We start from the raw sequence: 25642 nt of genomic DNA, 5'->3' as shown, positions 1-25642 counted from the left end.
AGGTTCATATAGCCCTAGCCAGTTTTGCTCAGTGGTTAGAGCGTCAGCCCTCGGACTGAAGGGTTCCAGGTTCGATTCCAGCCAAGGGCATGTACCTTGGTTGCAGGCTTGATCCCAAGCCCAGTCGGGGTGAGCGCGGGAGGCAGTCTATCGATGTGTTTCTCTCTCACATCGGTGTTTCCCTCTCTCTCTCTCTCCCCTGCTTCCACTCACTCTCTGAAAAGCAATGGAAAAATATATCCTCAGGTGAGAATTGAAGACAAAACCCACAAAAAAACAAATAAGGTTCATACATTGCTATTGGTTGACTTGTCTTTTAAGACTCTTTTAATCTATAGATCCCCCTTCATCTCTTTTGGGTTATTTATTTTTTATTATTATTTTGTAATTTTCAAGTTGACGAATTTCCCAGGAATTTTAATTTAGTTCCAACCTTAATAGTCAAGTTTCTTCCCTGCTCTGACTACCCATCCCCCATCCTCAGGCTATTCCGTTTTTCTCTTATTACCTTTTTTCTCTGGAGAGGGAAGCTTTCTTTGCCCTGGGCCAAAGTTATGTGCCCAACTTTAGACCAAAACTGCTCTCCTCAGAACCACCTGAGATCCATCTGAGTATGTTCGCAGACATGCCCTGATTACTCGTTATGATTCAGGGACACAGTCCCTTCTGATGCCCTCAAAACCACCTTTTCATCACAAACATTCTAATTTCTTAGCACCCTCAATTGTCTTCTTAATGCTGCAGAGCAAACCTAGGTTTTAGAGATAGACAAATTTTGATTCAAAATCCAGAATCTGCCACTCCCTAGCTGTGCGAACACAGGTAAATTGCTTACCCTCTCTGCATCTCAAGGATGAAACCTAGCCCATACCTGCCCATAAGGTTGCTGTGGATGTTAAGTGAAATAATACATATCAAGCAACAAACTCTATTCTTATGTAAATATTATTTCCTTTTTACTTACTTGCTCTAACCTGTCTTCAAAGATATACTTGCAGCCTCTCCTAATATCCTTTAGACCTATACTGTCCATTACAGTTGCCACTAGTCACGTGTAGCTATTAAAATGTGGCTTGTCCAAATAGGGATGTGCTGTAAGTATAAAATATAAACCTGGTTTCAAAGGTTTAGTAGGAAAAAAAGAATGTAAAATATCATTCATAATTTTTATATTGATTACAGATTGAAACAATAATCTTTAGGCTATATATTTAGGCTATATACATTAAAATTACTATTACATGTTACTTTTTAACTTTTCAAGTGTGACTACTAGATAATTTTAAGTGACATGTGGCTTACAACATATTTTTTAGTGGACAGTGCTGCTTAAGATCGTCAATGTCAGACTCTGGTGTCCCCAGAAGCTGTACTCATTGATAATGAGTGCCAGGCCCTGGTGGAATTTGTTCATACTGGAGATTACCCAGTGAAGGTCACAGCTGCTCCTCCGCTTCACAGATCAGTGCCATTCTGGGATGCAAGCCCAAAGTCTTCATATCCTCTAGTTCTCAAAAGAAGTTAGAAAATAGGCTTTTATGTGAAATTTTTTACTTTTAAATGTTGGCAATTAATTCAAAAAAGTTTCCAACACTGAGCCAAACAGAACTTGTCTGTGGGCTGGATCCAGCTTTGACCCCTGTTTGTGACTCTGTCATAGATATTTCCAAAAGTACCCACCCCATGCATACACCCTACCCTTGCCAATACAGCATGCCTCCTACCATTAAAATGCAAGAGATGCAAAATCCATACTCACAGGGCTGTATTAGTCTAGGCCCTCTTCACTCAGTGCTGTCTGATGTCTCTTGAGGAAGATAATTCCATGGTAATTTAAGGCAAGAAATGGCCTCTTAGAACCACAGAGCTATTGATGCATAAATGGTATAAAAGAGTCATTTAAAATAATTAAAGCAGGAACCCAGCAGGACTGCTGCTTGGAAACATTTTGTTAAAAGAGAAAGTAATTGCAGGCGATCCAAAACATTAAAATTTTATGTTGTGTAAAGACACTCTATGCCTTTTCCTGACATTCCTGATTCATGGGGAAATTGCCAACATATTACTTTATTTCAGTTCCTAGAATCAAGGATTTATAATGCTGGCGTTTAAAGACAGATCACTCCGTTCAAACTCCTCCTTTCAGCACAAGAAAACGAAGGCCTAGAGAGCTGAATTTTCTTGTCAAAGTAAAAGTAACTAGTTCAGTGCAGAACTGAACTTAAACCCAGGGTTTCTAACTCCAAGGCCAGTTCTGTTTGTTTTCCAGGGAGTTTTATATTAGTATAACCCTGACATTTACAGCCAAGTTGCCTCGCTTTGCTTGTTAGTAATCAGAAAAGGGGATTGAATTGCTAATCTTTTCTTTTTTTTCTTTAACACAGAAAGTCCCTTTACAGAATCCTCCCATTAAGTGGGCTGAAGGACACAAGGGAGTGTTTAACATTGAAGTGCAAGCTGTTTCTTCTGTTCACACCCAGGTAAGGAACATTGAGGTCCACTTCGCATCAGAGCGGGAGACTGAGAATGAAGATGGGGTTGCAGCCGAGAACCTTTTAAGGACAGTCCAATAAAAGACCAATGAAAATCTTTGTGCGTGGATTAAACAAAAATAGCCTTTAGTTCTTTATGGGTCTTACAAGCTTGTTCAAATTTAATTTTTGTTTAAATGGGAAGACCTTATAAAAAGGTTGAGCACCTAGATGAAGGAACCCAGTCCCTGAGAAATTATGTGGGGAGATTTCGTTTGAAGTCTCTCACTCCCTCTGTAATTCTGCCATTTCACCAGCCATTTCCCCCTGCTTCTACGTTCCCTCCTTTTCCTGCCACTGTTTGAGTTTTGCACCTGCGTATGTAGAAGCGTTTTTTTGGCTGTATATGCTCACCTGGTGTGCTTGCCTCTGCTTACATAATATATCAGAGTCCAAATTATTTTTTCTTCAGTTAATAATTATTGAGAGGTTCTATTTTGTGCACACCACTCTCCAAAGCAGTTCATCACCTTGTTCTGAAACATCCATGTCTTAGAATTTCTGGTCTCCAACATGGGTAAGAGGCTCTGCCTGTAAGGAGCTACTTGATTGTGTTTATGAATCCCTGGGTGAACCTTGATGGGATGAGACCCATGGGGCCTGCTATCTGCCTTCCCAGGACAACCACCTGGAGAAGTTCTTCACTCTCTGCCACTCCTTGGAGAGCCAAGTGACCTTCCCTATCCGCGTGCTGGATCAGAAGATCAGTGAGACAACGCTAGAGCATGAGCTGAAGCTCAGCATCATCTGCCTCAACTCCTCCCGCCTGGAGCCCCTGGTGCTCTTCCTGCACCTGGTGCTGGACAAGCTCTTCCAGCTGTCGGTGCAGCCCATGGTCATCGCCGGCCAGACAGGTAGGGGGTGGGAGGAGGCTGGAAGAGGCAGGCAGTGCCGTGTGTTAGGAAATCCCAGGAGCAGGGACAGTGTGATCTTCCTTTCTGTTGATGGTATGAGGCCAAGGGAGGCCCAGACCGGTGCTATTTTTTATTCTCCCTGTATGTTAAAAAAAAAAATTTAAGATGTAGGGAGGGGCCTGAGATTCTGCATTTCTAGCAGGCTCCCAGATGATGCTGAAGTCAGTGCAGACCCCACTGAGTAGCACCAGTTCACGTCATGGTTTAGAGAGGGGAGGATGTCTGGACAGTCTAATGTCTTTGCCGTGAAGAGCCACAGTGCTGGTGGGGGGAGGAAAATGAGGGAGGAGACGTGGAGTCATTGGCAGTAAGCAGAGCTGGCATGCTGGGGCTTCCTAAAACACTCATTCCTTCCCAGGCCATCACCTTGACCAGACTGAGTCTCTTGGCCAGTGGTCAGGGCTCCCTGTCACTGCCCTGGAGAACGCTTTACCTTGGGTTCAGTAAGGACCGACTGTGAGGCTGCCTGTTCTTATCTTGTTTCCTCAGCCAACTTCTCCCAGTTTGCCTTCGAGTCAGTGGTGGCCATCGCCAACAGTCTGCACAACAGCAAGGACCTGAGCAAAGACCAGCACGGGAGGAACTGCCTGCTGGCCTCCTACGTGCACTATGTCTTCCGCCTGCCGGAGCCGCAGAAGGAACTGCCCAAGTCAGGTAGCGTTGACTGGACGGTGGGAGTCTAGCGGGCAGGGTACCCTCACCCCCACCCCACTACTACGTCATTCAAAATAAAATAAAAATCGTGAAATTTAAATTTTATTTTTCAGAATGACACAAATAGGACCTGAAAATTAAAACTAAAAGTTTATTTCTGGATTTTTCTCTTGCTCTCTTCCTGCCTCCATCCCTCTTTATATACCCTGTGCACTTATTTTTTCTGCTGTTTTGATAATTCCTCACAATTCCTCATGGGTCTTCACCTAGTTAAATCCCTCGTCTCATTTCCCCCAAACTAAACTTTTGAAATAATAATAATTAATTTCCCCACTCTTCATTATTTACATCAATAACACTCAAACAGAACTCTGGTCAGCATGATATAAAATGTAGCGTCAACAAGCTCACAAAGTCCCAGGTCCTAAGGAAGAAGTGTGGCCTTTTTATTAGTCCATGCAGCCTTATTTCAAGTAAACCTACCATTTCAATTAAGTTTTTTAAAATACTGGTAATATATCATAGACTCGCATAATCAATTTTGAAGATAAGTAGATACTTAAAGGTGAAAAACATGGATATATAGTATACGCTGACCCTCCTAAGGCTCAGATGCCTCCTGGGATTCTGAAATCTCAGAAAAACCTTACTGTAGCACTTACAAAGTTGTCATCATTTAAATATTAATAAATAAAAAATATCCATGTTTCCAGCTTGTCTTAAGAAATCAGAAGCTCTGTTCACCCTGAGGGCAGTTTCCCCCTGGCAGTAATCAGCTGGAGCTGAGTAGCAGCTCCTGCCTTTGGATGAGGCCCTTGTTTCCACTTTACCACAGTTCTCACCATTCCCTACTGCCTTGCATCCTGTCTACTTTTCCCCAAATCATTGCCTCCCTGGCCTCCCCTACCCATTTGATAATAAGACCCTAATTCCAAGGCCTAACCTAGTAGGTTTCATTCCACTATTGACCCCATCCCTCTCCAGTTCTCCTCAAGCCCAGAAAGTGACTCTGACCCCCTTTCTGTTGACATGTCCGTACCTGATGGGGTGCAGGCGGCTCCACTGCCCTCCCTGACCCTCGCTACCACACGTACGGACGCACATCGGCGGCTGCCGTGAGCTCGAAGCTGCTGCAGGCCCGGGTGATGAGCAGCAGTAACCCAGACCTCACAGGGACACACTGTGCGGCAGATGAGGAAGTGAAGAGCATCATGTCCTCAAAGGTAGGGGAGGCGGCCAACCCGGGGGAGTGAGGCAGGCTTTTTTATTTTTATCTAACACTTAGAGAAACAACACAAAATCAGCCATGACCGCTGCCCACTGTGTGGTCAGATGCTTTCCTGCTCAGCGTCAGAGCTATTAATGTTTTCTTTTGAGGTGATTGAGGCCTTTCTGAAAGATGCAGAGGCGAGGCTGGCGTTTGAGGGTCTGCTGGGTTCATTCGCTCTGGCGGGAAGTGTTTAGGGCATAGCTGGTGTAGCCACAAGGAGTCAAGGAATATCATGAATTTTATTTTCAAGGAAAAAAAATGTAGCTTTAACTTTTTTTGATGCCTAGAAATGTTGTCTTTTTTGTTTTGTTTTGTTTTTTCATATCTGCCTTTTGCATCCGTTAACATCTATAGACAGATTATCCCATATTATAATCCCAAAAGCAACACCACATTTTATAAAAAAATGAAAACTGAGAGGGTTGGTGACTTGCCCTATTGCTTTTTCTTGATAAACTGTTTATTATTTTATAACAGTTTTAGATTTATAGAATCATTGTGAATACAGTACAGAGAGTTTTTGTATACCACATACCCAGTTTCCCACACATTATAATGGTACATTTGTCACAATTAGTGAACCACTGTTGATATGTTATTATTAATAACTAAAGTTTGTATTGTCTCAGTTTTCCCCTAATGTCCTTTCTCTGTCCAGAATCCCGTCCGGAACACCACATTATATTTTGTACTCCTGTCTCTTTAGGCTCCTCCTGGTTGTGACAGTTTCTTAGACTTTCCTTGTTTTGAGGACCTTGACATTTTGAGGAGTACTGGTCGGGTATTTTGTAGAATGTCTCTCATTTGAAATTTTTTGAAATTGCAATATAATTCACATACCATAAAATTCACCCTTTTAAAGTATATAATTCAGTGGGTTTGGTTTTTGGTTTTCGGCTTCCTGTTGTTTTTCACAAAGCTACCATGAATTCTTAGTGTGAATTTTTTTTCCAAAATTCGCCTCAAAGTGGCTAAGCTTTTAGAGTAAGATCATTTCCCCTGATGAAGATGAATCAAACTCTCTAGGTTTTGGCACAGTTTCCCTTACAAAATCCACCCACTTGAGACAGTATGTTGTGATGAAGGGGATCTGGAGACCAGGGTTGGGCCAACTCTGACACCAGCTATCCTTGTGGTCATGGGCAAGTCAGTTTCTGCCCTCGGCCTTACTGTCCTCATCTCTGTGGAGGTTTTGAACCCTGGCTGAACTTAAGAATCATCCATGCATCTTTTAAAAACACTGGATCCGCCCTGACTCACGTGGCTCAGTTGGTTAGGCGTCATCCCATGTACCAAAAGGTTCCTGGTTCGATTCCCAGTCAGGGCACATGCTCAGGTTTCAGGCTCAGTCCCTGGTAGGGGGCGTGCAGGAGGCAGCCGATAGATGTTGCTTCTCTCTCATCGATGTTTCTCTCTCTCTCCCCTTCTCCCTTCCTCTCTCTTTAAAAATCAACAAACACATATTTAAAAAACAAACGAACAAAAAGGGTAACCTAAATGCACTGTGGTATCCTGGATTGTATCTTGAAATAGAAATAGGACATTAGTGGAAAAGCTGGTGAAATCTGAATAAAGTTTGTGGTTTAGTTAATGGTAATGTGCCAATGTTAATTTCTTAGTTTTGACAAACGTACCATAGTCATTAATGGAACCTGGAGAAGGGTGTACTAGATCTCTCTGTGCCACCTTTGGAACTTGTCCGTAATTCTGACATTATTCCACTTTGCAAAGGTAGTCCTCAAACCTTATCCCTTCCTAATTATTCTACTACACTTTACTGTTATCTGTGTTCTTGAGGTTATTTATGTCTACTATATCCGTTTGATGGAAATCCCATATAATGGTTTGCTACTGCACATCTCTTCTCAATGTTATGCTCAGTGGCATCATGTTAACTTGAAATCAGCCATGATGGAAGAAGTTATAGCACAGAAATTGGCAAATGTTGCAATTCAGTCCCTGCCTCCCCACCCCTGAGAGCTGATTGTTAAACATTTTCCAGCACGCCATGGTTCAACCTCATATTTAAGGTCCCTTTGAACAATATCATTTTCTGATTGCCCAGTGGAGAAGTGATCTACAGTTATTGACAGCCTTAATCATAATAGTTTTCTTTAATAAAAGTGAAAATATTAAATTTCTATATGGACTAGGTTAAGAATTTTCTAATTTTTTGTAGCAAGGGGAGAAAACTTTGTCCAAAGTGATTTTTGAGAGCTTCTTAAAAACAGCGTTTAGGAGGCTAGGTACAGTACCATACTAACCCACAGAGAGGCACTGTTCCCACATGGTTTTTTCTGCTGTCCCAATAAAGTCACAGACTGAGAATGTTGAAGGGACTGTGAAGCACCCCCTGGTACTTAACTAGGTTTTACTCTAAGTTACTACACACCAAACTGTTGTCAGTAGTTGTCTCAGGCGCAAGGGGAATTAAGTGTAAGTTTACCTTCTTTGCTTTGTTTTACATTTATGTATAACAGTTGTTTTACCTTTGTAACCAGGGCAAAGGTAGGAAGTACATTAAAAATTAATTTTGAGGTGGCGATTTCCAGGTCCCTGGCTCATCCTCTTCAGTGAACCACTGTCGGTTCATGGTTTGTGTGTTTCAGATTGCTGATCGCAGCTGCAACCGGATGTCTTACTATGGTTCTGGCAATAATGATGTTCCAAGTGCAACCGGAGCCCCAAGGCCAACCAGCAAAAAGGTACTGAGCAGGGCAGTGTTAGGATATTTCCCAGTGCCTTGTTTTCCCACCCTTCACAAACACACATACACGTTTGGGGCCCTGTCCCTATCCCCCATTTTTTGAACATGTAGTTGCCTATTAACTCAGTGTTTCTCCAACTTACCATGCATCAGACGTACCTGGGTAGCTTGCTAAAACTGATTGCTGGACCCTATCCCAAGTTTCTGATTCAGTAGATCTGAAGTGGAATCCAAGAATTTGCATTTCTAACAAGCCTCTAGCTGATGCTGATCCACAGACCACACTTTGAGAACCACTGCATTAGCTTTTTTTAGGAGAAGGTGAGCTGGGGACAATTCAGCCTCAACAAAAGTGAATGGCAATAATTAGGTACCATTTATTTTAATACTACATATAATATTACATATTTGAATACTGCATATTCCTTATACTCCATCATAGGAATATGAAATGCTTCCTAGTGGTTCTTTCTAATTAGCCTTTCTTATGAGTTCAGAGACTTTACAAGCAGCTAAACTGCTCACCAGAATTCCTTATATTAACAAAATTCTCCAATCATAGTCACTGCCTGTGTCATCTAAGCGGGGTGGGGAGGGAAGCTGTCTGTCCCAAGTTTTCTCCTCTGCCATGCACCCAAGAGTCGCACCATTATAGTAACTACTTAAGTTAAAGTCTTGAGTGTGTTTCAAGACCTCTATGAAGATGGAAGCCATTTGCAATAGCAGACATCTCAGGAAAATGTGTATTAAACAGGCAAGGAAGAAATGAACCTCAGCATAGCTTACTCTGAACTGGGCGAGGGAAACATCCAGCGTAGGGGGCCCTGCAGGGCTGCACGCTGCAGGAATCCAGGCACCATAATCTGGGGAGAGGTTCCAGGAGATCATTGTAAAAGAAGTGGAAGGAGATATGGGTAGGTGCTGAAAATAAATTTTTCACTTACTTTAAACCTAGCTTTGAGCTTTGTAGTGACTGGTGGTGACAGGTACTATTTTCCTTCTTGAAACCACGATTTTCCTACAGCCTGACAACAACCTCAAGGCAGGGCCTGACTTCTCCCAGGCGCTGTCATTATCTGGTTTTGCAATTGTTTTGTTTTAACTTGGCTTCTGGTCATGTCAATGACCAGAAGAAAATCATTTCAGAAGGAAGTTTAGCAGGTATGTTTCCTTACTAACTGAGCAAACATGGTTTAGCTGCTTCACTACTTCCTGTAACCTCCGGAGCAAGGTGTTCCTATAATAATGTCACCCAGTAAGCAGCATAAATGCCTTAAGAAGCAGTTTATCTTCTCTAATCTCTTCTTGCCTTAAGACTCTGGCAGTCAAACTGACCTATTTTCCGGAGGTTCCCTTTGAAGCCGGTGGAGCGGTGTCTCTCCTACTGTGGGAAGATTGTGTGCAGCCACGTTACATCACATGCACACTTAGACCACCTGCTAGGTTAACACTCAGCCTCACACCTCTCCCAGATGGGAACGCTTCATAAAGGCTCCCAACAGCAAACAAATGTGTGAATGTGTATTAAGATTATAAAGGTTTGATTTGCCTGGCAGAGTGAGTGGAACCCACTGACAAGCTTCAGCAGTCTCCATTTATCACTGGAACCAGTTGGGGATGTAAATACTATAGTTAGAATCCCCAGACATCTGCACATAGATTTTCCATTTGTCTCCTTTTAGTTTAGCTGAGTAACTCTCAAGTTTTAATGTACATAAGAATTAGTAAATTGGGTTGTGTGCATACTGTATATTGTGGATAATCTAAAGGTTGGCCATTCCTTCAAATCCAGCTCTCCTGTGTGACACTACCACTAACCTTCTCCTACCTGCCTAAATGTTTGCCAAGCTCAGGTTATTTCAGCATTGACTTTTCCATTCGTCTGTGGTCTAGGGCATCTAGGACACATGCATCAGTAACTAAGAAGCTATTACAATTGGTAAAAAGAGAAGGGGTGTTAGAATATAAAGCATTTGTCTTCACAGACTGTCATTGCATGAATGTAATGGTTTTTGGGGTGTTTACCATCTAGCATTTCCATGAGGAGCTTGCCCTGCAGATGGTGGTCAGCACTGGAATGGTGAGAGAAACAGTCTTCAAGTACTCCTGGTTCTTCTTTGAACTTCTGGTGAGATTCTTGCATGTTTATGTCTGTGCTCAGTAGGGCGTGAAAAGCACATCGCAGGAAGGGAGCGAAGTGTCCCATATTAGGAGCTGACCTTTCATCTACTGAGTTGCTTCTGCTAAAAAACCTGGGGTCATTCTTTAAAATCTTACTCTCCCTCACCCCTCACCTGTATTATACCAAATCTTGTTGATTCTATTTTTAAAATCTACTCCTGGGTTCTCACCAGCTTCATCACCCATCACCTGGCCACACCACCATCATCTCTCAGGTGCCTCTTGCAATAGCTTCCTCTTTGGCTGCCTGCTTTCATTTCTGCCCTAGCTCGTCCATTCTGCACAGGGCTCCCAATATTAAATCGATAATGGGACTCTCTTCTTTAAAATCCATTAATGATTTTCAAAGTATGGGAAATAAAGCACACATTTTTTCATGGTCCACAAAGCTCTCGTGTAATTCTGTTTCCCTCCATCTCTAACTGACTCATCTCATTCCATATCCCCCTCATTCAGCCACATGGTTCCCCTTTTGGTTCTTTGAAGATGCCAAGGCCTTTTGAGCCTCAGAGGCTTTTTCAAATTCTCTCTCCCCTCCCCAGCTTTTATGACCCCATGCACATACTTTTCTGTGTCTTCTCTTTAGGTTTCAGCTTAAATGTCATTACCTCCAAGAGGCCTTGTCTGAGCACCCGATACTGGAGTATGTCTTCCACTGTGTTATTCTCCTGTTAAACATCATATTTAGCACTTATCACAATTCATAATTGCTGTACTGTCTTTTATATTACATTTCTAGGATTTAGGTCAATCTTCCTCATTACCCTATCTCTAGCCCCAACGTGCTATCATGCAAGCAGCAACTAACTATTGGGGAGAAAAAATGAAACTTGTAAATCTGTTTATCCTACAACTTCTATCCATTCTCTAGCAGAAAAGCAAAAGCACAACGTATTCCTTAAATTTAAAATTAAGAGAATAATAGTAATATCTATATTTTGTTTAACTATTATTAGAAGTGAAAAGATTTTACCATAAAGCCAATAAGAATAACTATTTAGTCAACGTTGATAAATGGAGATGCATTGTGAAATTATGTTAAATGAAAAAGGTATAAAAATACAGATACCAAATACATAAAAATATACAGACAGACAATCAGAAGAATTAAGATTAGTGGCAGGTTGAGATTTAGTGACAGAGCTAGCTTTATATTTACTGGGTTCTTTCCCCTGGTAAGTGGATAATTCTTTGTTTAGAGAGATGGTAAGATTTTTTTACCTGAGCTCTAGTTTGTCTATGTATGTTCAAGCCTAAGAAAGAGGGGACAATACTGAACAATAGTATGTAGAGAACAAGAGGGTCGAGGAAACAAACATAAAACACACACTGGGGAGGAAATGGGAAGTGATGTGCAATGAGGTTAAAAAAAATCAGGCCAGTGCCACAGAAACGCATCTACAGTTCAAATTCCCGAGAGTCTCACCAAGTTCCAACCCCTAGCTTAAGAAAGGTTTTGCTGGAGAGGTGTCTTTTCAAAGTACAGTCTCAAATCCCTGCAAGAGAATCACCTGGGGATGCGTAGCAAAAATAAAGTGGATTCCTGAGACCCTCCCTAGAACTACTGGAAGCCAGCAATGCCCATTAACCTGTCTTCCCAGGTGACCTCTGAGATGCACTAGTCCATGCCGCCTCTGCTCTAAACAAAGCTAAGTATCTTTATACCCAGACAGCACCAGCACTTTGCATTCTAAAAGCCACGCTGATGAGGGGGATGGCTGCAGCTCACAAGTCTCAGAGCAACAGCATTAGCAGTGACACAGGAGCTCTGGGCTCTGGCAGCAAATGGACTGGCCATTAAACTCTTTCTGGAGGCATGAGAGGTATCAAACCCAACACCCCATGCCCCGTACATCCTGCTTCTACTTACCCATCCCGCCCACCACGTTTCTCCATAAAGACGATTCACTTGGGTCCTAATCCTTCCATAGCTAATGGATACAAATAACCTCAAACTGACATCATCTGTCATGTGGCAGATTTTTGAAAAAGCAAGAAGCAAAATCTAAATTCGATACTGTAAAATCTCATAGGAAAACAGTCCCAAAGAAAAGTAGTATGTCAATTTAAAGATGTATTCTCATTTACTCGCACACGTGTACAAACAGTGCGCACACGCTTCACCTAATCATTCTTAGGCATTATTTAATAGTTATGTATCATAAGCACTGCAGTTGTTACACTGGAGAACCAAACTCTTGAGATGATGGTTCTCAGACTGTGCTATGTGAGGGTTCTGGTGACAGCTCTAGGGGCTCCTTACTATGTCCTTGAAACCTCACAGGGTAGTTCTGCCCTGTGAGAGAACCACCCTGAGGAGTTATCCCTATTGCACACACAGGACACAAAGGGTAAGTAGGCGGTTGCCCAGTCCTCTCAGCCAGGGAGGGGCAGAGCCTCAATTCTGCAATGTTCTGATCCAGGTTCTATTTCTCTGCCATTTGCCTCTCCTCAGAAGGTCAAAGTTACAAAACACACTGAGCACACGCAGAACCTTTGGATTCAGAAGCCAGCTTTAATGCAGGGCTGCAGTTGTCCTGTTCCCAGTCAGAATGATCTCAGCATTGCTCGGCTGATGGCCCCACGTTGCATCCTAGAACTCTCTTATGAAGGCTCACGGGCCTTCTGTGCTGCATACGATGGCTCTGCCCGTCATATAATTCTTCTAACAGCTGGTATCCCTGAGAAAGAAAAAATAATAGCATCGAAAATATCTTGTACATCTTACTGTGTGTGTGCTGGACACCGTTTTAAGCATCATCTCATTTAATCTTCAAACAACCTTGAGGCAGGAGTTTTCTATCACCCCCAGTTTACAGATGGGGTCCGGGGAAGGGTGGTGGCCACACGGGGGGCTCTCCAGGTCCACCAAAGGCTTCCTCAGTACCCCTTTGCTGCCCCTAACTGCAGGGAGCCAAGAATCATGGAAAAGGTGACAGTTGCTTTTGGTCTTGCACGTTTATTTACTGGGACTTGGTGGGCCCAGGAGAGAAAGCAGAAGCTAAAGCTGATAGTCCTCCATCCCTCTAGGAGTCCCTTATGCTAAACAGATGCAATAGTTGGAAAGAAAACTCTTGGTGATCTGAGCACATGGAGGGGGTTGGTCAACATGCAGATCACCCAAGACACCGGTACCCGGGGCTTTGCATATTATAACCTAAGTCTGTCAGGGTCCTGGCAGGACAGTGCTGGCATTACTCAAAGGGTTAACTGAAAAGCATTTATTGGAGGGACTCTGCCCAGGGTGTGTGTAAGGTTACAGAAGCAGATAAGGGTTGATGAGGCACCCAGGGAGCAGCAAGTGCTGGAATCTGCTCTTCTAGCTCTAAAGGAGCAAGGGTAGGAAGCACTATAGCTGGGGCCTAGAGGAAGCAAAGGCAGAGGAGAATGTCCCATGACAGGAGCTGGAGTCTTAGAGAAATATTGCCACTGCCAGAACCATGCTGTGGCAGGAATGAGGGCACAGAGTGGATAAATACCAGGACCTCTCTATTCTGCCTCCCACTGATCCCTTGCTGGTGCCTCCATTGGCCAACTCCATCCAGAAGGCCAAGGAGGCCTCAGAGATGTAGTCCATGGAGATCAGTTTCCCAAGGTTCAGAGATAGGCAGAAAAGGGCAAGAAATGGATCTAAGGGCTGGGGCGGAGGCAAATGAAGCTATCAGCCCCAGCCAGAACTTTGCAAAGAAACTGATCTCAGACTCAGACAGGGCTCCCAGTCCTCCATGCATTGTTTGTGTAGTTGCTTTACAGACGCCCAGAAAGTTATTTAAAAACTAAGACAATTATTTTTTGCCCAAGAAGCTTGAGGAGAAAGAAAGGACAGCCTTCTTGGACTTAGCAATGAACAACCACTTTGGCATTAGAACTGTTGAACACACTCCTTTTGTGAATTTCACACTTGCTAATGAATAAATCTGTGTGCTTCTATAAACCGCTGAGTCAGACTTTGGGGACCCAGAGGTAAATGAGTGACCTAGTTTACTCAGGACATGAACTTCTGCACCAAGGTGTTCTTAGAGGTATCCCTGCTCTGAATGGGTCACAAAGGCCAGTATGAAGGGAAATATTTTCCTGCCTTATCCCACCCTATATTTAAGTAATGGGCTGAGTGTCCACTCTATATTAGTGTGTCCCAGAAAATGTATACACACTCTTTGAATAATTATGAAGTCAGTGTTTATTAAAATACATTTTATTTTCAAAATTGAGCTACCGGCTGTTAAAGCATATATACGTTTTGGGGGGACACCTGTATTTCTACTGGGTGTTCCTCTCTAGAGATACAAAGGACACGGTAGCTGGCAAGTTGCTGACAGTCTGGAGAGAGATCATTAGTTGAAAGTATGGTATTGTACAAATTATTTATTTGATTGTAGGATGGCCAGACGCAGCAGGCAGGAGCCGAATACCACAGTGAGCTCTAAAAGCCTGGTGCGGGGGTGGAGGAGCCAGCAGAGAATCCAGATTAGGGTAGCCCAGAACAAAGAGGCCTTGTCTTCCTATGTCCTTTGTTAGCATAGTGAGAGACACTTTTGTCAGACAAAAATGGAGTCCAATTCCCACCCCTCATCCAGGTCCTCTCCTCAAGGGTGTGAGACTGTGGGGTGCAGACATGTCCATGTGTCCTGAACCATGAAGGACTTGACAGTGAAGAGAAACCATGGTTCTTACACTGGGCTTTCAGGTTCCGTGTTCTTAGGTCTTCCCCAAGCTGGCCGTGGCATTATCTTAAAACTTGAAACACAGAAAGCCTATCTGCCTGTTTCTCTCTTCTTAATTCATCATTTCTTTGTTTTTATTTATCTCTGTTTGTCTCACTGCTGATGAAAATTGTCAGTCCTGCATTCTTAGAAACAGTTGGGAGGAGGGCTCATTTTCCCCATACAACTCTCTGTCTCTCCTCTTCTTCTAGCCTTGACCTAGAGGGTCACCTGTAGGGAAATGTGGGTGGTTTAACTTCCAGGGCCATTTTTGTGTCTGGCAATTCTCTGACTAGCCTGGACACATTCATGAAAATGACCTCAGGTGTAGGCACCCAACCACCAGAACTCCCAGTCTTTCCCATAAGTCGTTCCTCTGAGCAACTTCCAACAAAGACAAGGTGCAACCTCCGACTGTATCCAAGGGAGTCATATGGACCCACAAATCTCCTGGTCCTGGGAAAAAGTCCCAAAAATAAGCATGATCTTGGTTTAAAATTGTGGTAGGCATTGAGCTGGTGGTACATGGTCATAATGCAATCACCAGTTGACACACAGGTTTTTATTTTAATATATTTCATTTAAATATATATACTTACATATTTAAAATATATAATAAAACAAGTTAGTCTTAGAGAACTCAAAACATAATTTCTCTTAGAGGTAATGTTCCAAGTAATGGTCAAGTTTCCAGCTAGCATACTGTAGAATTGTTTCCAGGAAAAAATCTGTGCTCTCCATTTCAACTGTAGTCCAGATAGGAGGAACACTTCTTCCCATTTTCCTTACTATAGTTTCAGGTTCAGCAACGACTTCAGTTCACAACGACTTCATAATCTGTCCCCTTGTCGATGGTGTGCTGTGTGCTCTGACAGACGGATAGCTAAGTGGCTCTGGGAGCCAGCAAGGGTCTGCCTTCCTGGACATAGAGTTGAGAGAAGGGGAATCTTATGACATAGTAGCTAAAAATTAAGCTCCCTGGCTTTGTCAGCTGCAAGGAGGAAGCCCCTGACTTGGGGTCAAGAAGAGGACACCCTTCCCACCTCCTGCCACCATGGTAACCATCTGTGTGTCAGGAGCATTTTTAGTCCCCAGCCTGCTTAGGCAGCTACCAGCACAGAAAGTGTAAGAAAGTCTGTTGTTAGTGAGCTTTCCTTCCAGCCCTTTCCCCTTTTCCACAGTGTACAAGCAGGTCACCAATTTCCATGTTGACATTTCCCCCATTCCCTCTGTAGGTGAAAAGCATGGCCCAGTATGTACACAACATGGACAAACAGGACAATTTTCGGAGGACTCGTTTTTCCGACCGTTTCAAAGATGACATAACTACCATTGTTAATGTGGTCACCTCGGAGATCGCAGCCCTTTTAGTCAAGTCTCAGAAGGTAACTGTGCTATTTGACTCTTTATGTTCTAAATTTTTTACCTTGAACAAATGTTATTTTCATAATCAGAGAAAAATAAGCATCATCTTAAAGCAGTCACTGAAATGTAACTATACCTGACAACTGATTGCTATATTTTATACTGGATGGGACCCTGGGGCGGGGAAGGGGGTTGCTATAAAGAAATTGGAATTACATGGAATTACAGTAGTTTAAATTATTGTATCAGTGTAGAGATGAGAGAGAATATTCTTGTTCTCAGGAAATAACACCCTGAAGTATTATGGGGTAAATGGACATGATATTTGCAACCTACTCTTTAATGGTTCAGGAAAAAAATTGTATAGATAGAATGATACAGCTAATGTAGCAAAATGTCAAATATTGATGAGCCTGGTAAAGGGTATACAGGAGTCCTTTTTACTATTCTTGTACCTTTTATGTAAGTTTAAAATTATTTTAAAATAGAAAGTTAAATATATAAAAATGAAATAAAACAAAAATTTTAAAGGCAACTATAAAATTTGAGGCAGCAGTGATCAAGTGGCCATTATTAGTATCTTTATCATTATAAAAGAACTTGTATAATACCAAGTGCTCAGGAGAAATAACCACCTTGTTATTTCTCAGGGTAAACTTTGTGAGAGCTGCAATTTCTCCATTAAGGCAGGCATGAGAAATGAGGCACTGTGAGGTTGGTAAATTTTTCAAAAGTCACACAGCTGGCAGCAAAACCAAGACTGACAATTCCATGCCAGAATGTTCAGGCAGTTATGTGTGCTACCCAGGGTGGCCCATGCAGAGGATGCTGAGAGCTTGAGGACTTGCTGCTCCATGGTCCTGTGGAAACTTCTTTATCAGGTCTTCATCCATACCAGTGGCTGGTCAGCTTGGCCTGAGTTGGCAAACCACACAACATAACAAGAGGAAAATATTTTCAAGATATATTTCAAACAGTGTCAGAGAAAATTCATTTATCATTCTGAGAATAGAAGACATGACCATGAACGAGCGAATCCCCACTTGCTCTGAAGTCCTGTGAAACCCTTGAGAAATATGAGCGCTGTGAAGTAATAAAAACAAAACCCAGGCCTCACTTTATGCAAGAGTTCACCCTACCATGTATGACTGTGACGTCTTTTAGGCTGGGGGTGCTGCCTAATTGGAGCAAAAAGAAATCCTTAGGTAAAAGTGAATTATTTTATCCTGATTTGATTTTCTGCAACAATCCTTACAAGAATCTGTCTCATTGAAGATAGTGAATACATTTCAAGTTAGTTTTGCCAAAACAGTACTTACCAGAATCAAACAAATTATGGTAGAATCATATGAAGAAATATGTGAAATGAGAATGTAGGAAAATGTTTATTATGTAATGTTGAATGAAAAAATTCAGGACCCAACATACATAGAAAATGAGCTCAATGATATACATATAAATATGCATGTAGGAAAAAAAAGACTAGAAGGAAATGAACCTTAATATTGACAGTATCTGAAGAATTACTTAATTCAACCTAACACTCATGGCATCAGTTAAATTCTAAATTATATTTGCTCCAATTTTGCAGGACTACTTGCTTTGCCCAGTGTCTCCCAGAAGAACGCTGACTGTAAAAATAGGTCCTGCCTCTCCCAACTTTCCCACCAGGGACCAAGGAGTTCATGACCAGGGTTTGCCACAAAATGATTTGAATGTTTGTATGTTTGTTTTTAAGGAAAATGAACAGGCAGAAAAGATCAATATCAGCCTGGCTTTCTTCTTGTATGACCTTCTCTCGCTCATGGATCGAAGCTTTGTGTTTAACCTCATCAAACACTATTGCAACCAGGTGAGTGTTCCCTCGGACACAGCCATGCTGTTCCTGTTCCCCCTCCTCTCTGCGATGCTCCTTACCATGTAGGCTGTCTTGTTCACTGCCAAGTTAGACAGCTGGGCTCTTGTACATTCTGAGTTTTGTGCCATGGACATCCCTAGACACACTGGTTTGCACGGATTTCCAAAGCATTTACCAACCCAATGCAGAAGGGTTCACAAGTTAACCTAAGGAAATTGAAATTTGTTAGTGATATCATCTGCTTTCTTCAATTTAACATTTAACAGAAACAGCATGACTGTAGCATTCAGTCTTTGACCAGGTATAGAATTCAAAGTATGATGTCTCTTTTCACATATTAGGATAATTAATTAAATTGTGGTTGTGAAATTCTGACTTTAAAGAACCCTGATAAAATAAAAAAGAGACTAAATTTCACTGAGCACAAACCAAATATTTTATAATCCAAACATCTTATCAGTGCCATCGCCCCAATTTTTATTTTTTTATTTATCTTTATTGTTGAAAGTTTTACAGACGTTCCCCACCCCCCCGAGCTCCTCCTCCCTATCTCCCCACATTTTTAATGGAATTCTTCTTGTGTTCACCATCCTCTTCAGACTGTCCCAACAATAGTAATATAAGGAGCAGTTATTATTGTTACTACTCCTTTTCATAATCCTCTTTAGCCACTACTACCACTGTCATTGGCACTATCACCACTACCTGCCACCTTTGTCATCACCCCCTACTCCCACTATCACAACCACCCACCACCTCCACCAACATCACCCCCATCACCTCCACCATCACCACCTCCACCTTCACTATCACGGTCTCCACCACTGGTTTCTTCCTAGATACCAGGCACTGTGTTAAGCACTTTATAGAAACCGTATCATTTAATCCTTGCAAGGTGTTAGTATCAACGTTTTGCAGATAAAGCGAAGGTTTAGAGAAGTTATGTAACTTGTCCAGGAAGAAAAGATCGATGTCTGCCTAACTCCAAGGTACAATGGATTAATCACCCTGTTCTACCAGGCCTGACTCTTTGTGGCTAATCTCTTAGTGGCCTTAAATAAGTCATTCAGCTTCTATGAGTCTCATTTGTAAAATAAAAGGATCTGCCCTCCCCCCCCCCCCAAAGAAAGGCCTTGACTTTTCTAAAGGAACTCCTAAGAAGGAAGCTGACTTATAAAAAGAGAATCCTAAGGAAACATCAGAAGTCCCTGAGCACCCTGACCTCCTGACCTTGTGTGGATCTTCTGTCCCACATTCCACCAGATCCGAGTGGTGGGGATATGCCATTCCTCTTTGCCATCCCTTGTAGGTGTTTAAGATGGTCACTGGGTGAATTGCAAATAGAAGTTAATCTGTTGAAAACGGATTACATATGGAAAGGAGATATTAGAGCACCACTATAGGCCCAGGTTTAGCTGCTGTAAAACAACAACAAAAGATTATTCGTGACACCAGTTAGTAAGATATTCTGCATTCAGGACTATCACGATAGTCATAGGGACTATTGCGATGGGCTTTTGCGATAAAGGAGAGATATTGGGCTCAACGCTGCATACAACAAAGAAAAGTGGAGGAAAAATTACTGAGAGGAAAGAAATATCAGGGGTATGGAAGGATTCTGGCTAAACCGACCTCACAGGATTCTTGCTGAAGGCAGGCCAGGGTGATCAGACTCTACTTGGAGGGTGGTGAGGAATGAGGATTCATTTGGTCAGATATCAAGGGTGCTCAGATATCAAGGGTGGGGCATTTTGACTAAACAGACTTAGCAGGATTTTTGGCCAAAAATTTGGCAAAAATGAAGACATGCCCAAGGGTGGACCTATTTGGGTTTTTTGTTTGCTTTTTAAATATATCTTTATTGATTTCAGAGAGAGGAAGGGAGAGGGGGAGAGAGAGAAACATCAATAATGAGAGAGTCATTGATCGGCTTCCTCCTGCACAGGGGGCTGAGCCCGCAACCCGGGCATGTGCCCTGACATGGAATCGAACCACCATCTCCTGCATCCTAGGTCAACGCTCAACTGCTGAGCCACGCCTACCGCACATGGGCAGACCTATTTGAAAAAGAGCTCAGAGGAGCCTGACCGGAGTTTGGTCATAGAGAGAATCTTTGTCACTGCTCACATATGGGTAGTTTTTCTTACCAGACAGCGAATAAAACAATCAAAGGTAGTTATCTACCAGCCCTACAAATGCACATTTTATTGTCTCTTTCCTTTATTTTCTCTTTTAAGTCATTTCCTTTTCCTCTAAATTAAGTGTACTTCCAATTTACTCTCCTTTTTCTCCCTCTTTCTAGTCTCCGCTGCCAGAGAGCCTTAGACTAGGAATCTGGAGACCTGTGTTCTAATTCCAGTGATGCCATTAAGCACATCTGTGATTTGGGGTTTTTCAACATTTGGGACAATGGCTTCCTGGTCTGCAAAAGATAAGGATGGGGTAGATTTATCCAGGTTTCAACGTTCCGATTCTACGCTCTATTTGCCAGTGACGTCTGCGGATGTTGCTTAGCACAATGAGTAGCACACAGGCTTAAAAAGACCACTGACCCCAGTGAATGGAGATTTAATTCATTGATCCCAGCTATCTAGGTACAGAGTGGGCATTATACCTGAGGCAAGTTCCATTCTTCCAAAGTCCTCTGATTTTATCACTTTGCATAACCTGATTCAAATAGCCTGTCACGTTTTGTCATTTATGGACTTTGTGACCATGAGTATAAACTTAGCCTTTTATTAATAGTCACTAACAATAGAAAAATCTAGTTTTTCAGTTGCTCTATGTCACATTCAGCATGCCCCTGAGTTAGCACCCACCCCTCGGATAGGGCCACGGAGGCTGCCACTGTTGGTCCTGACCTTTGAGGAGGATGTTTCAGGAGGGGCACCTTACTCTGTTCTAAACATCACTAACATTATTTTTGGAATTTCTGTCTTTAATGAAGTCTCAAGGGACCTATGAAAGATACCCACAGTGTGGCCTTTTCAAGGGCAAATATCATGCATTCATGTCCTGATAGCTGGCTTGATCCAGCAGCTCTTTGTGAATGAATGATGACTCGTTCAATTTGCCAGTGGCCCCTTTGATCCAAAATCAGCCGCCAGTGCACATTGATAAGAGTGTAAGTTCTTACACAAAAGTCATATGTCTTAATTTTTTTGCATAATACATAATAGCATTCATTTGTTTCAAATAAATGTCTAACTACAGGTTGGTTGTATAGGCAAAATGCCACAACACAATGGCTTCTCCTAAAGTGGCTGAAAATATGTGCTCATTTAAATTATATAGTTTATAAAACTGCCCTTAAAATGCATGAAGAGGAGGCATGACCATTGCCAAGAATGAGATGCCGGTTTCCTATGCTGAGGTGGGAGGGTGTTTATAATATACTGAGAGGTTTAAGGTCCATCAAAACCCTTCTCTCAGTACTTTACCCTAAGAGAAACTGCCTCTGAGTCACAGCCCATAGAGTCTGAGAGGCAAGAGATCTCTTCCAGACTGTCACCTGTGTCATTGCTAATTTCATGGTTTGTTTAAGGGAAAACTTTTCCTGAAAACTCTTTCAGTTGTTTCTTTCTCTACTTCCTCCTCTCTCTTTGAAGAAAACTCCTTGGCTTTTTTGCAGGAACAACATACTTTTCTAAGTAATTTGATGCTCACATCCAGGGAACTGGTTTGAGAACTTCCCATTGGAGTCTTTAATTAGAAACTACAAAAGAATACTTGTGGCATTGAAGTCATCCAGTCATATTCCATTAGTTTTGTGTGGCCCCATGTGGGGTCAACTCCTTTCATTTAGTTTCTTGGACACAGTAGGGTTTTTGTAAAATTAATTATATTGTGTTACACTGAAGAGATACCTCCAGATTATTAACAACAGAGGCTTGCCATGGTATTATAGATTTGACATGGCTGGGGTTCAGAGCAAGAATCCTCATTTTGGACAGTTGTTAGGCTAGAATCATGAAGCGAAACAGTTAGTGAATAAAAACCTATTGGGCCTCCCTGTAATGCAGAGTTTGTCAACTGTTGTGCTGACCCGTTCATTTTTATTAAATTGATTGCCTTAAGCTGGGGTGAAAGGATATTTTTGTGTCTGTCAACCTCAACTCCATTCACTGTATAATAAATGCTCCTTTCCTTTTCTCATTCTTCTTCCCAGCTGTCAGCCAAGCTGAACAACCTCTCGATGCTCATCTCCATGAGGCTGGAGTTCCTGAGAATCCTCTGTAGCCATGAGCATTACCTCAACCTGAACCTCTTCTTTATGAGTGCTGACACTGCTCCAGCATCCCCCTGTCCCTCCATATCTTCCCAGGTAATCCACTAACTGAAAGAATTATACAAGCCATTTCACCTAATTAGCTTAGTTTAGTCATTTATTCCATAAAGGTTGGTGTTCTGCATTAAAATAAAAATCAAGCTATTGAAACAGATCAATTGATTCAGATATGTACAAGGATGCTTCCCAAAGTTGTACTATCTAACTGATCATTTACATGATAAGTAATTGGTATCTTTCTAGGCTCTAGGGCCCCTGCTGAGGCCAAATAGAGCAAGGAATCCATATACACTATGAAAATTTGGAAATGTGTAGAAAAGTCACATGTCTACCTTTGTCTCACATTAATCATCTTTCTACTTCACCTGATGGTCTCCTCTGCTCACTTCATTTTTCCGAAACCATAAAGTTTATGAAATTGCAGGTTCCTTTATATTGATTCTAAAATGGTTTCATAGTGGTTTTTAACATGGATACTATATCTTTGAACTCTCTTGGAACTTTTTGCTGAAATTGTTACAGAATGGAATTCAGCACAAGACGAGTCCACTATGAATCACATTCCAGATAACTTAGCTCTTGATGCACTGAAAAGATCTTATCATAAACTGAGCAAATGGCCTGTTTTATAGGGAGTATATTTCTAGCAAGTCTTGTTCATGATCAGCCAGAAAGAGGAACACTTGTATTAATATTTAGAGTTGGGGCTTCATCCAGTCATTTTTTTGGAGAACAGTGTTTCTCAAGTTAGGTTCAGTGGGCCCTACATTCTACAGGATGTTGAGAGATATTATGCAAATACAAGATTCCAAAGTGAAATCCCCTTGGAAACCCTATGTTGACAGGTTTCTTTGCAGAAGGCCATCCAAGAGTCTCTAACTTGTCAGTGTAAATTATAAATACCCCCAGGGTAGAGGAGGGAATGGGAGGAGGTGTATGATAAGCAGTGATTCCCAAAATGATTTGACTCCAGAAACTTTTTGTTTTTCCTCCATAGATTCTCAAGGGACTAGTGTCCTCTAGAAAAACTTTAAGGAAATGCTATTTTATAGTCACATTCCTTTTATAGGGAAGAAATCAGTAGCTCAGAGAAGCAGATAAGATTTCTCAATATTAGGTTCTATTTCTGTTGCATATTCCTTGATACTAGCACAAAGGTTAAGGTTTGTCTTATTAATTAAAAAATAATAATAATCTTGGCCATTTGTACCCAAAGACATGAATCAGATATTAGCTATGTGACCATATGAGTGTGAACTGGGAAAGATGTCTTGCAAGCAGCAATTCCAAATGTGCTCACTTTGCCCTAGGTCCTCACCCACCTTTCCCCCTGACTTCCCCAGGGAGTTAGCAGACCCAAGGGCTGGGGCCAGCCTCCCCCAAACGTCAAGGATTTCCAGAGACATTTTCAGTTCTCTTACTGAAAAATAAAGTGTGCCCCCAAGATCAGAGCACAGGAATTGCCTAGGACTGGTCCATCTGACATTGACACCGCTTGTAGTTTCCAAGCCAGCAAAATTCAGATAATGTGGGTAAACCATGCTTAGAAGTGCAGCTCAGTACACAAGAGCCTGTTCGTTATCAAGGGGACAGTTTGTTAGAGAGGAATTGCCCGCTCACAGCTGCAGCGTTGGATCCAGTTCCCATTTCCCTATCCAATTCTTATCCTAGGATTTTCATCTCCAGCTTTTGTTTGCAGGTGGGGAAGGAAGTGTTACGTATCGTGTGACAGACCCTGGGTGCTTTATTTTCATCTTTCCCAATGGGCAGTTTTCCACCCGCGGGCCGGGAAAGCTAAGTGACCACACTAGTCTCAGTTTTCTCACCTGCCCCGTAGAGAAAGCAGTGGTACCTGCCTCCCTGGGTCGTGCTTACAAAGCTTGGCCATACCACATGCTCAGTAAATACCGGCTCTCGTGGTCTTAATCCCAGTTCTTGTTGCTCACAGAACTGCTCCTTGCATTTCTGTAGAACTCGAGCTCCTGCTCCAGTTTCCAGGACCAGAAGATCGCCAGCATGTTCGACCTGACTCCCGAGTATCGCCAGCAGCACTTCCTCACCGGGCTTCTCTTCACGGAACTGGCTGCTGCCCTGGATGCAGAAGGGGAGGGGTATGTTTCTCACATTTAAAATGCAATACGAAGAAAACAAAAAAGCTATCTGCTAAAGTTTTCAGTTCAACCTCTCGTGCTTGCCGAGGAGCTGTACCACTCACCGTTTCCGAAGAGTAGGAGCATCGGTGCTATGGGAAAGCAGTGCTCACAGGAATGTGGAAAGGCATGGGGCAGGGAGAGGAACCCTAAAATGACATTTTTAGCCACTTTTCATTGAGAAGAATTTACCCATTCTGCTGTAGGGCAGGCGTCCCAGGGCTGCTTGATTTGTGAACTCCTTGGGAACGAAGCCATTGTTAACACGTGGCCCTGGCGGATCTGTGTGCACACAGAGGCAGCGAGATGCCCCCTGGCTCCGTGCTGACAAAGAAAGAGGCTGCTGACGAGAAAGCAGTTGCCCTGTGTGCAAATGCCCGTCAGTCAGTGAATGGATAAATAACATGTAATGTATTCTTACAGTATTATTCAACAACCAAAAGGAATGAGGAACTTGATGCCTCACCGTGATGAACCGAAAGCATAGTGCTAACAGCGACCCAGGACTAGAACACAGGCCGTCTGTCTCTGAGCCGTACACACGTCTACCCAATTTTGCTTGATTTTCACACTGTCACCCCGTTGCTTAGGAGCATTCTGGTTGCTCTTTATTGTTTAAGAGCATTTTGGTCAATGTCTCTTCATCGTAACCTTCGTAACCTCTAGCATTCTGTGTTGTGCCAACAGGATGGGCAAAGTGCAGAGGAAAGCTGTCAGTGCCATTCACAGCCTGCTAAGCTCCCACGACCTGGACCCGCGCTGTGGAAAACCAGAGGTGAAGGTCAAAATTGCTGCCCTTTACTTGCCTTTGGTTGGCATCATCTTGGATGCTTTGCCGCAGCTCTATGACTTTACAGGTAATGATACCTTCTGTTTTCTTCTCTGGATTGATGGGGACCCTGCCAAGTGCTCCACTGGAATGAGATTTGTGTCATTCGCTCCAGTGCTGATAGGTTTATGTGAACAGATCTCCACACAGGTGCTCTCCAGACATTTTTAAGGCCCCAGTAAGGGTTTTTTT

At 42.5% G+C, this 25642-nt stretch overlaps 1 protein-coding gene across 1 annotated transcript in view; it reads left to right on the top strand.

The window, feature by feature from the left end:
- DOCK8 (dedicator of cytokinesis 8) overlaps positions 1-25642 on the top strand; it is a 142536-nt gene that overhangs the window by 76222 nt on the left and 40672 nt on the right. Inside the window, exons 18-28 of the mRNA XM_016214296.2 lie at positions 2385-2480; positions 3151-3385; positions 3935-4099; positions 5153-5322; positions 7979-8074; positions 10109-10204; positions 16196-16345; positions 18064-18177; positions 22352-22507; positions 24443-24582; positions 25309-25478. Coding sequence (XP_016069782.2) covers positions 2385-2480; positions 3151-3385; positions 3935-4099; positions 5153-5322; positions 7979-8074; positions 10109-10204; positions 16196-16345; positions 18064-18177; positions 22352-22507; positions 24443-24582; positions 25309-25478 — 1588 coding nt within the window. The remainder of the gene's footprint in view (positions 1-2384; positions 2481-3150; positions 3386-3934; positions 4100-5152; positions 5323-7978; positions 8075-10108; positions 10205-16195; positions 16346-18063; positions 18178-22351; positions 22508-24442; positions 24583-25308; positions 25479-25642) is intronic.

This window comes from Miniopterus natalensis, chromosome 12, assembly GCF_054644295.1.
Source record: "Miniopterus natalensis isolate mMinNat1 chromosome 12, mMinNat1.hap1, whole genome shotgun sequence".
In the NCBI taxonomy this organism is placed as follows: Eukaryota; Metazoa; Chordata; class Mammalia; order Chiroptera; family Miniopteridae; genus Miniopterus; species Miniopterus natalensis.
This window is presented reverse-complemented; position numbering and strand designations above follow the sequence as displayed.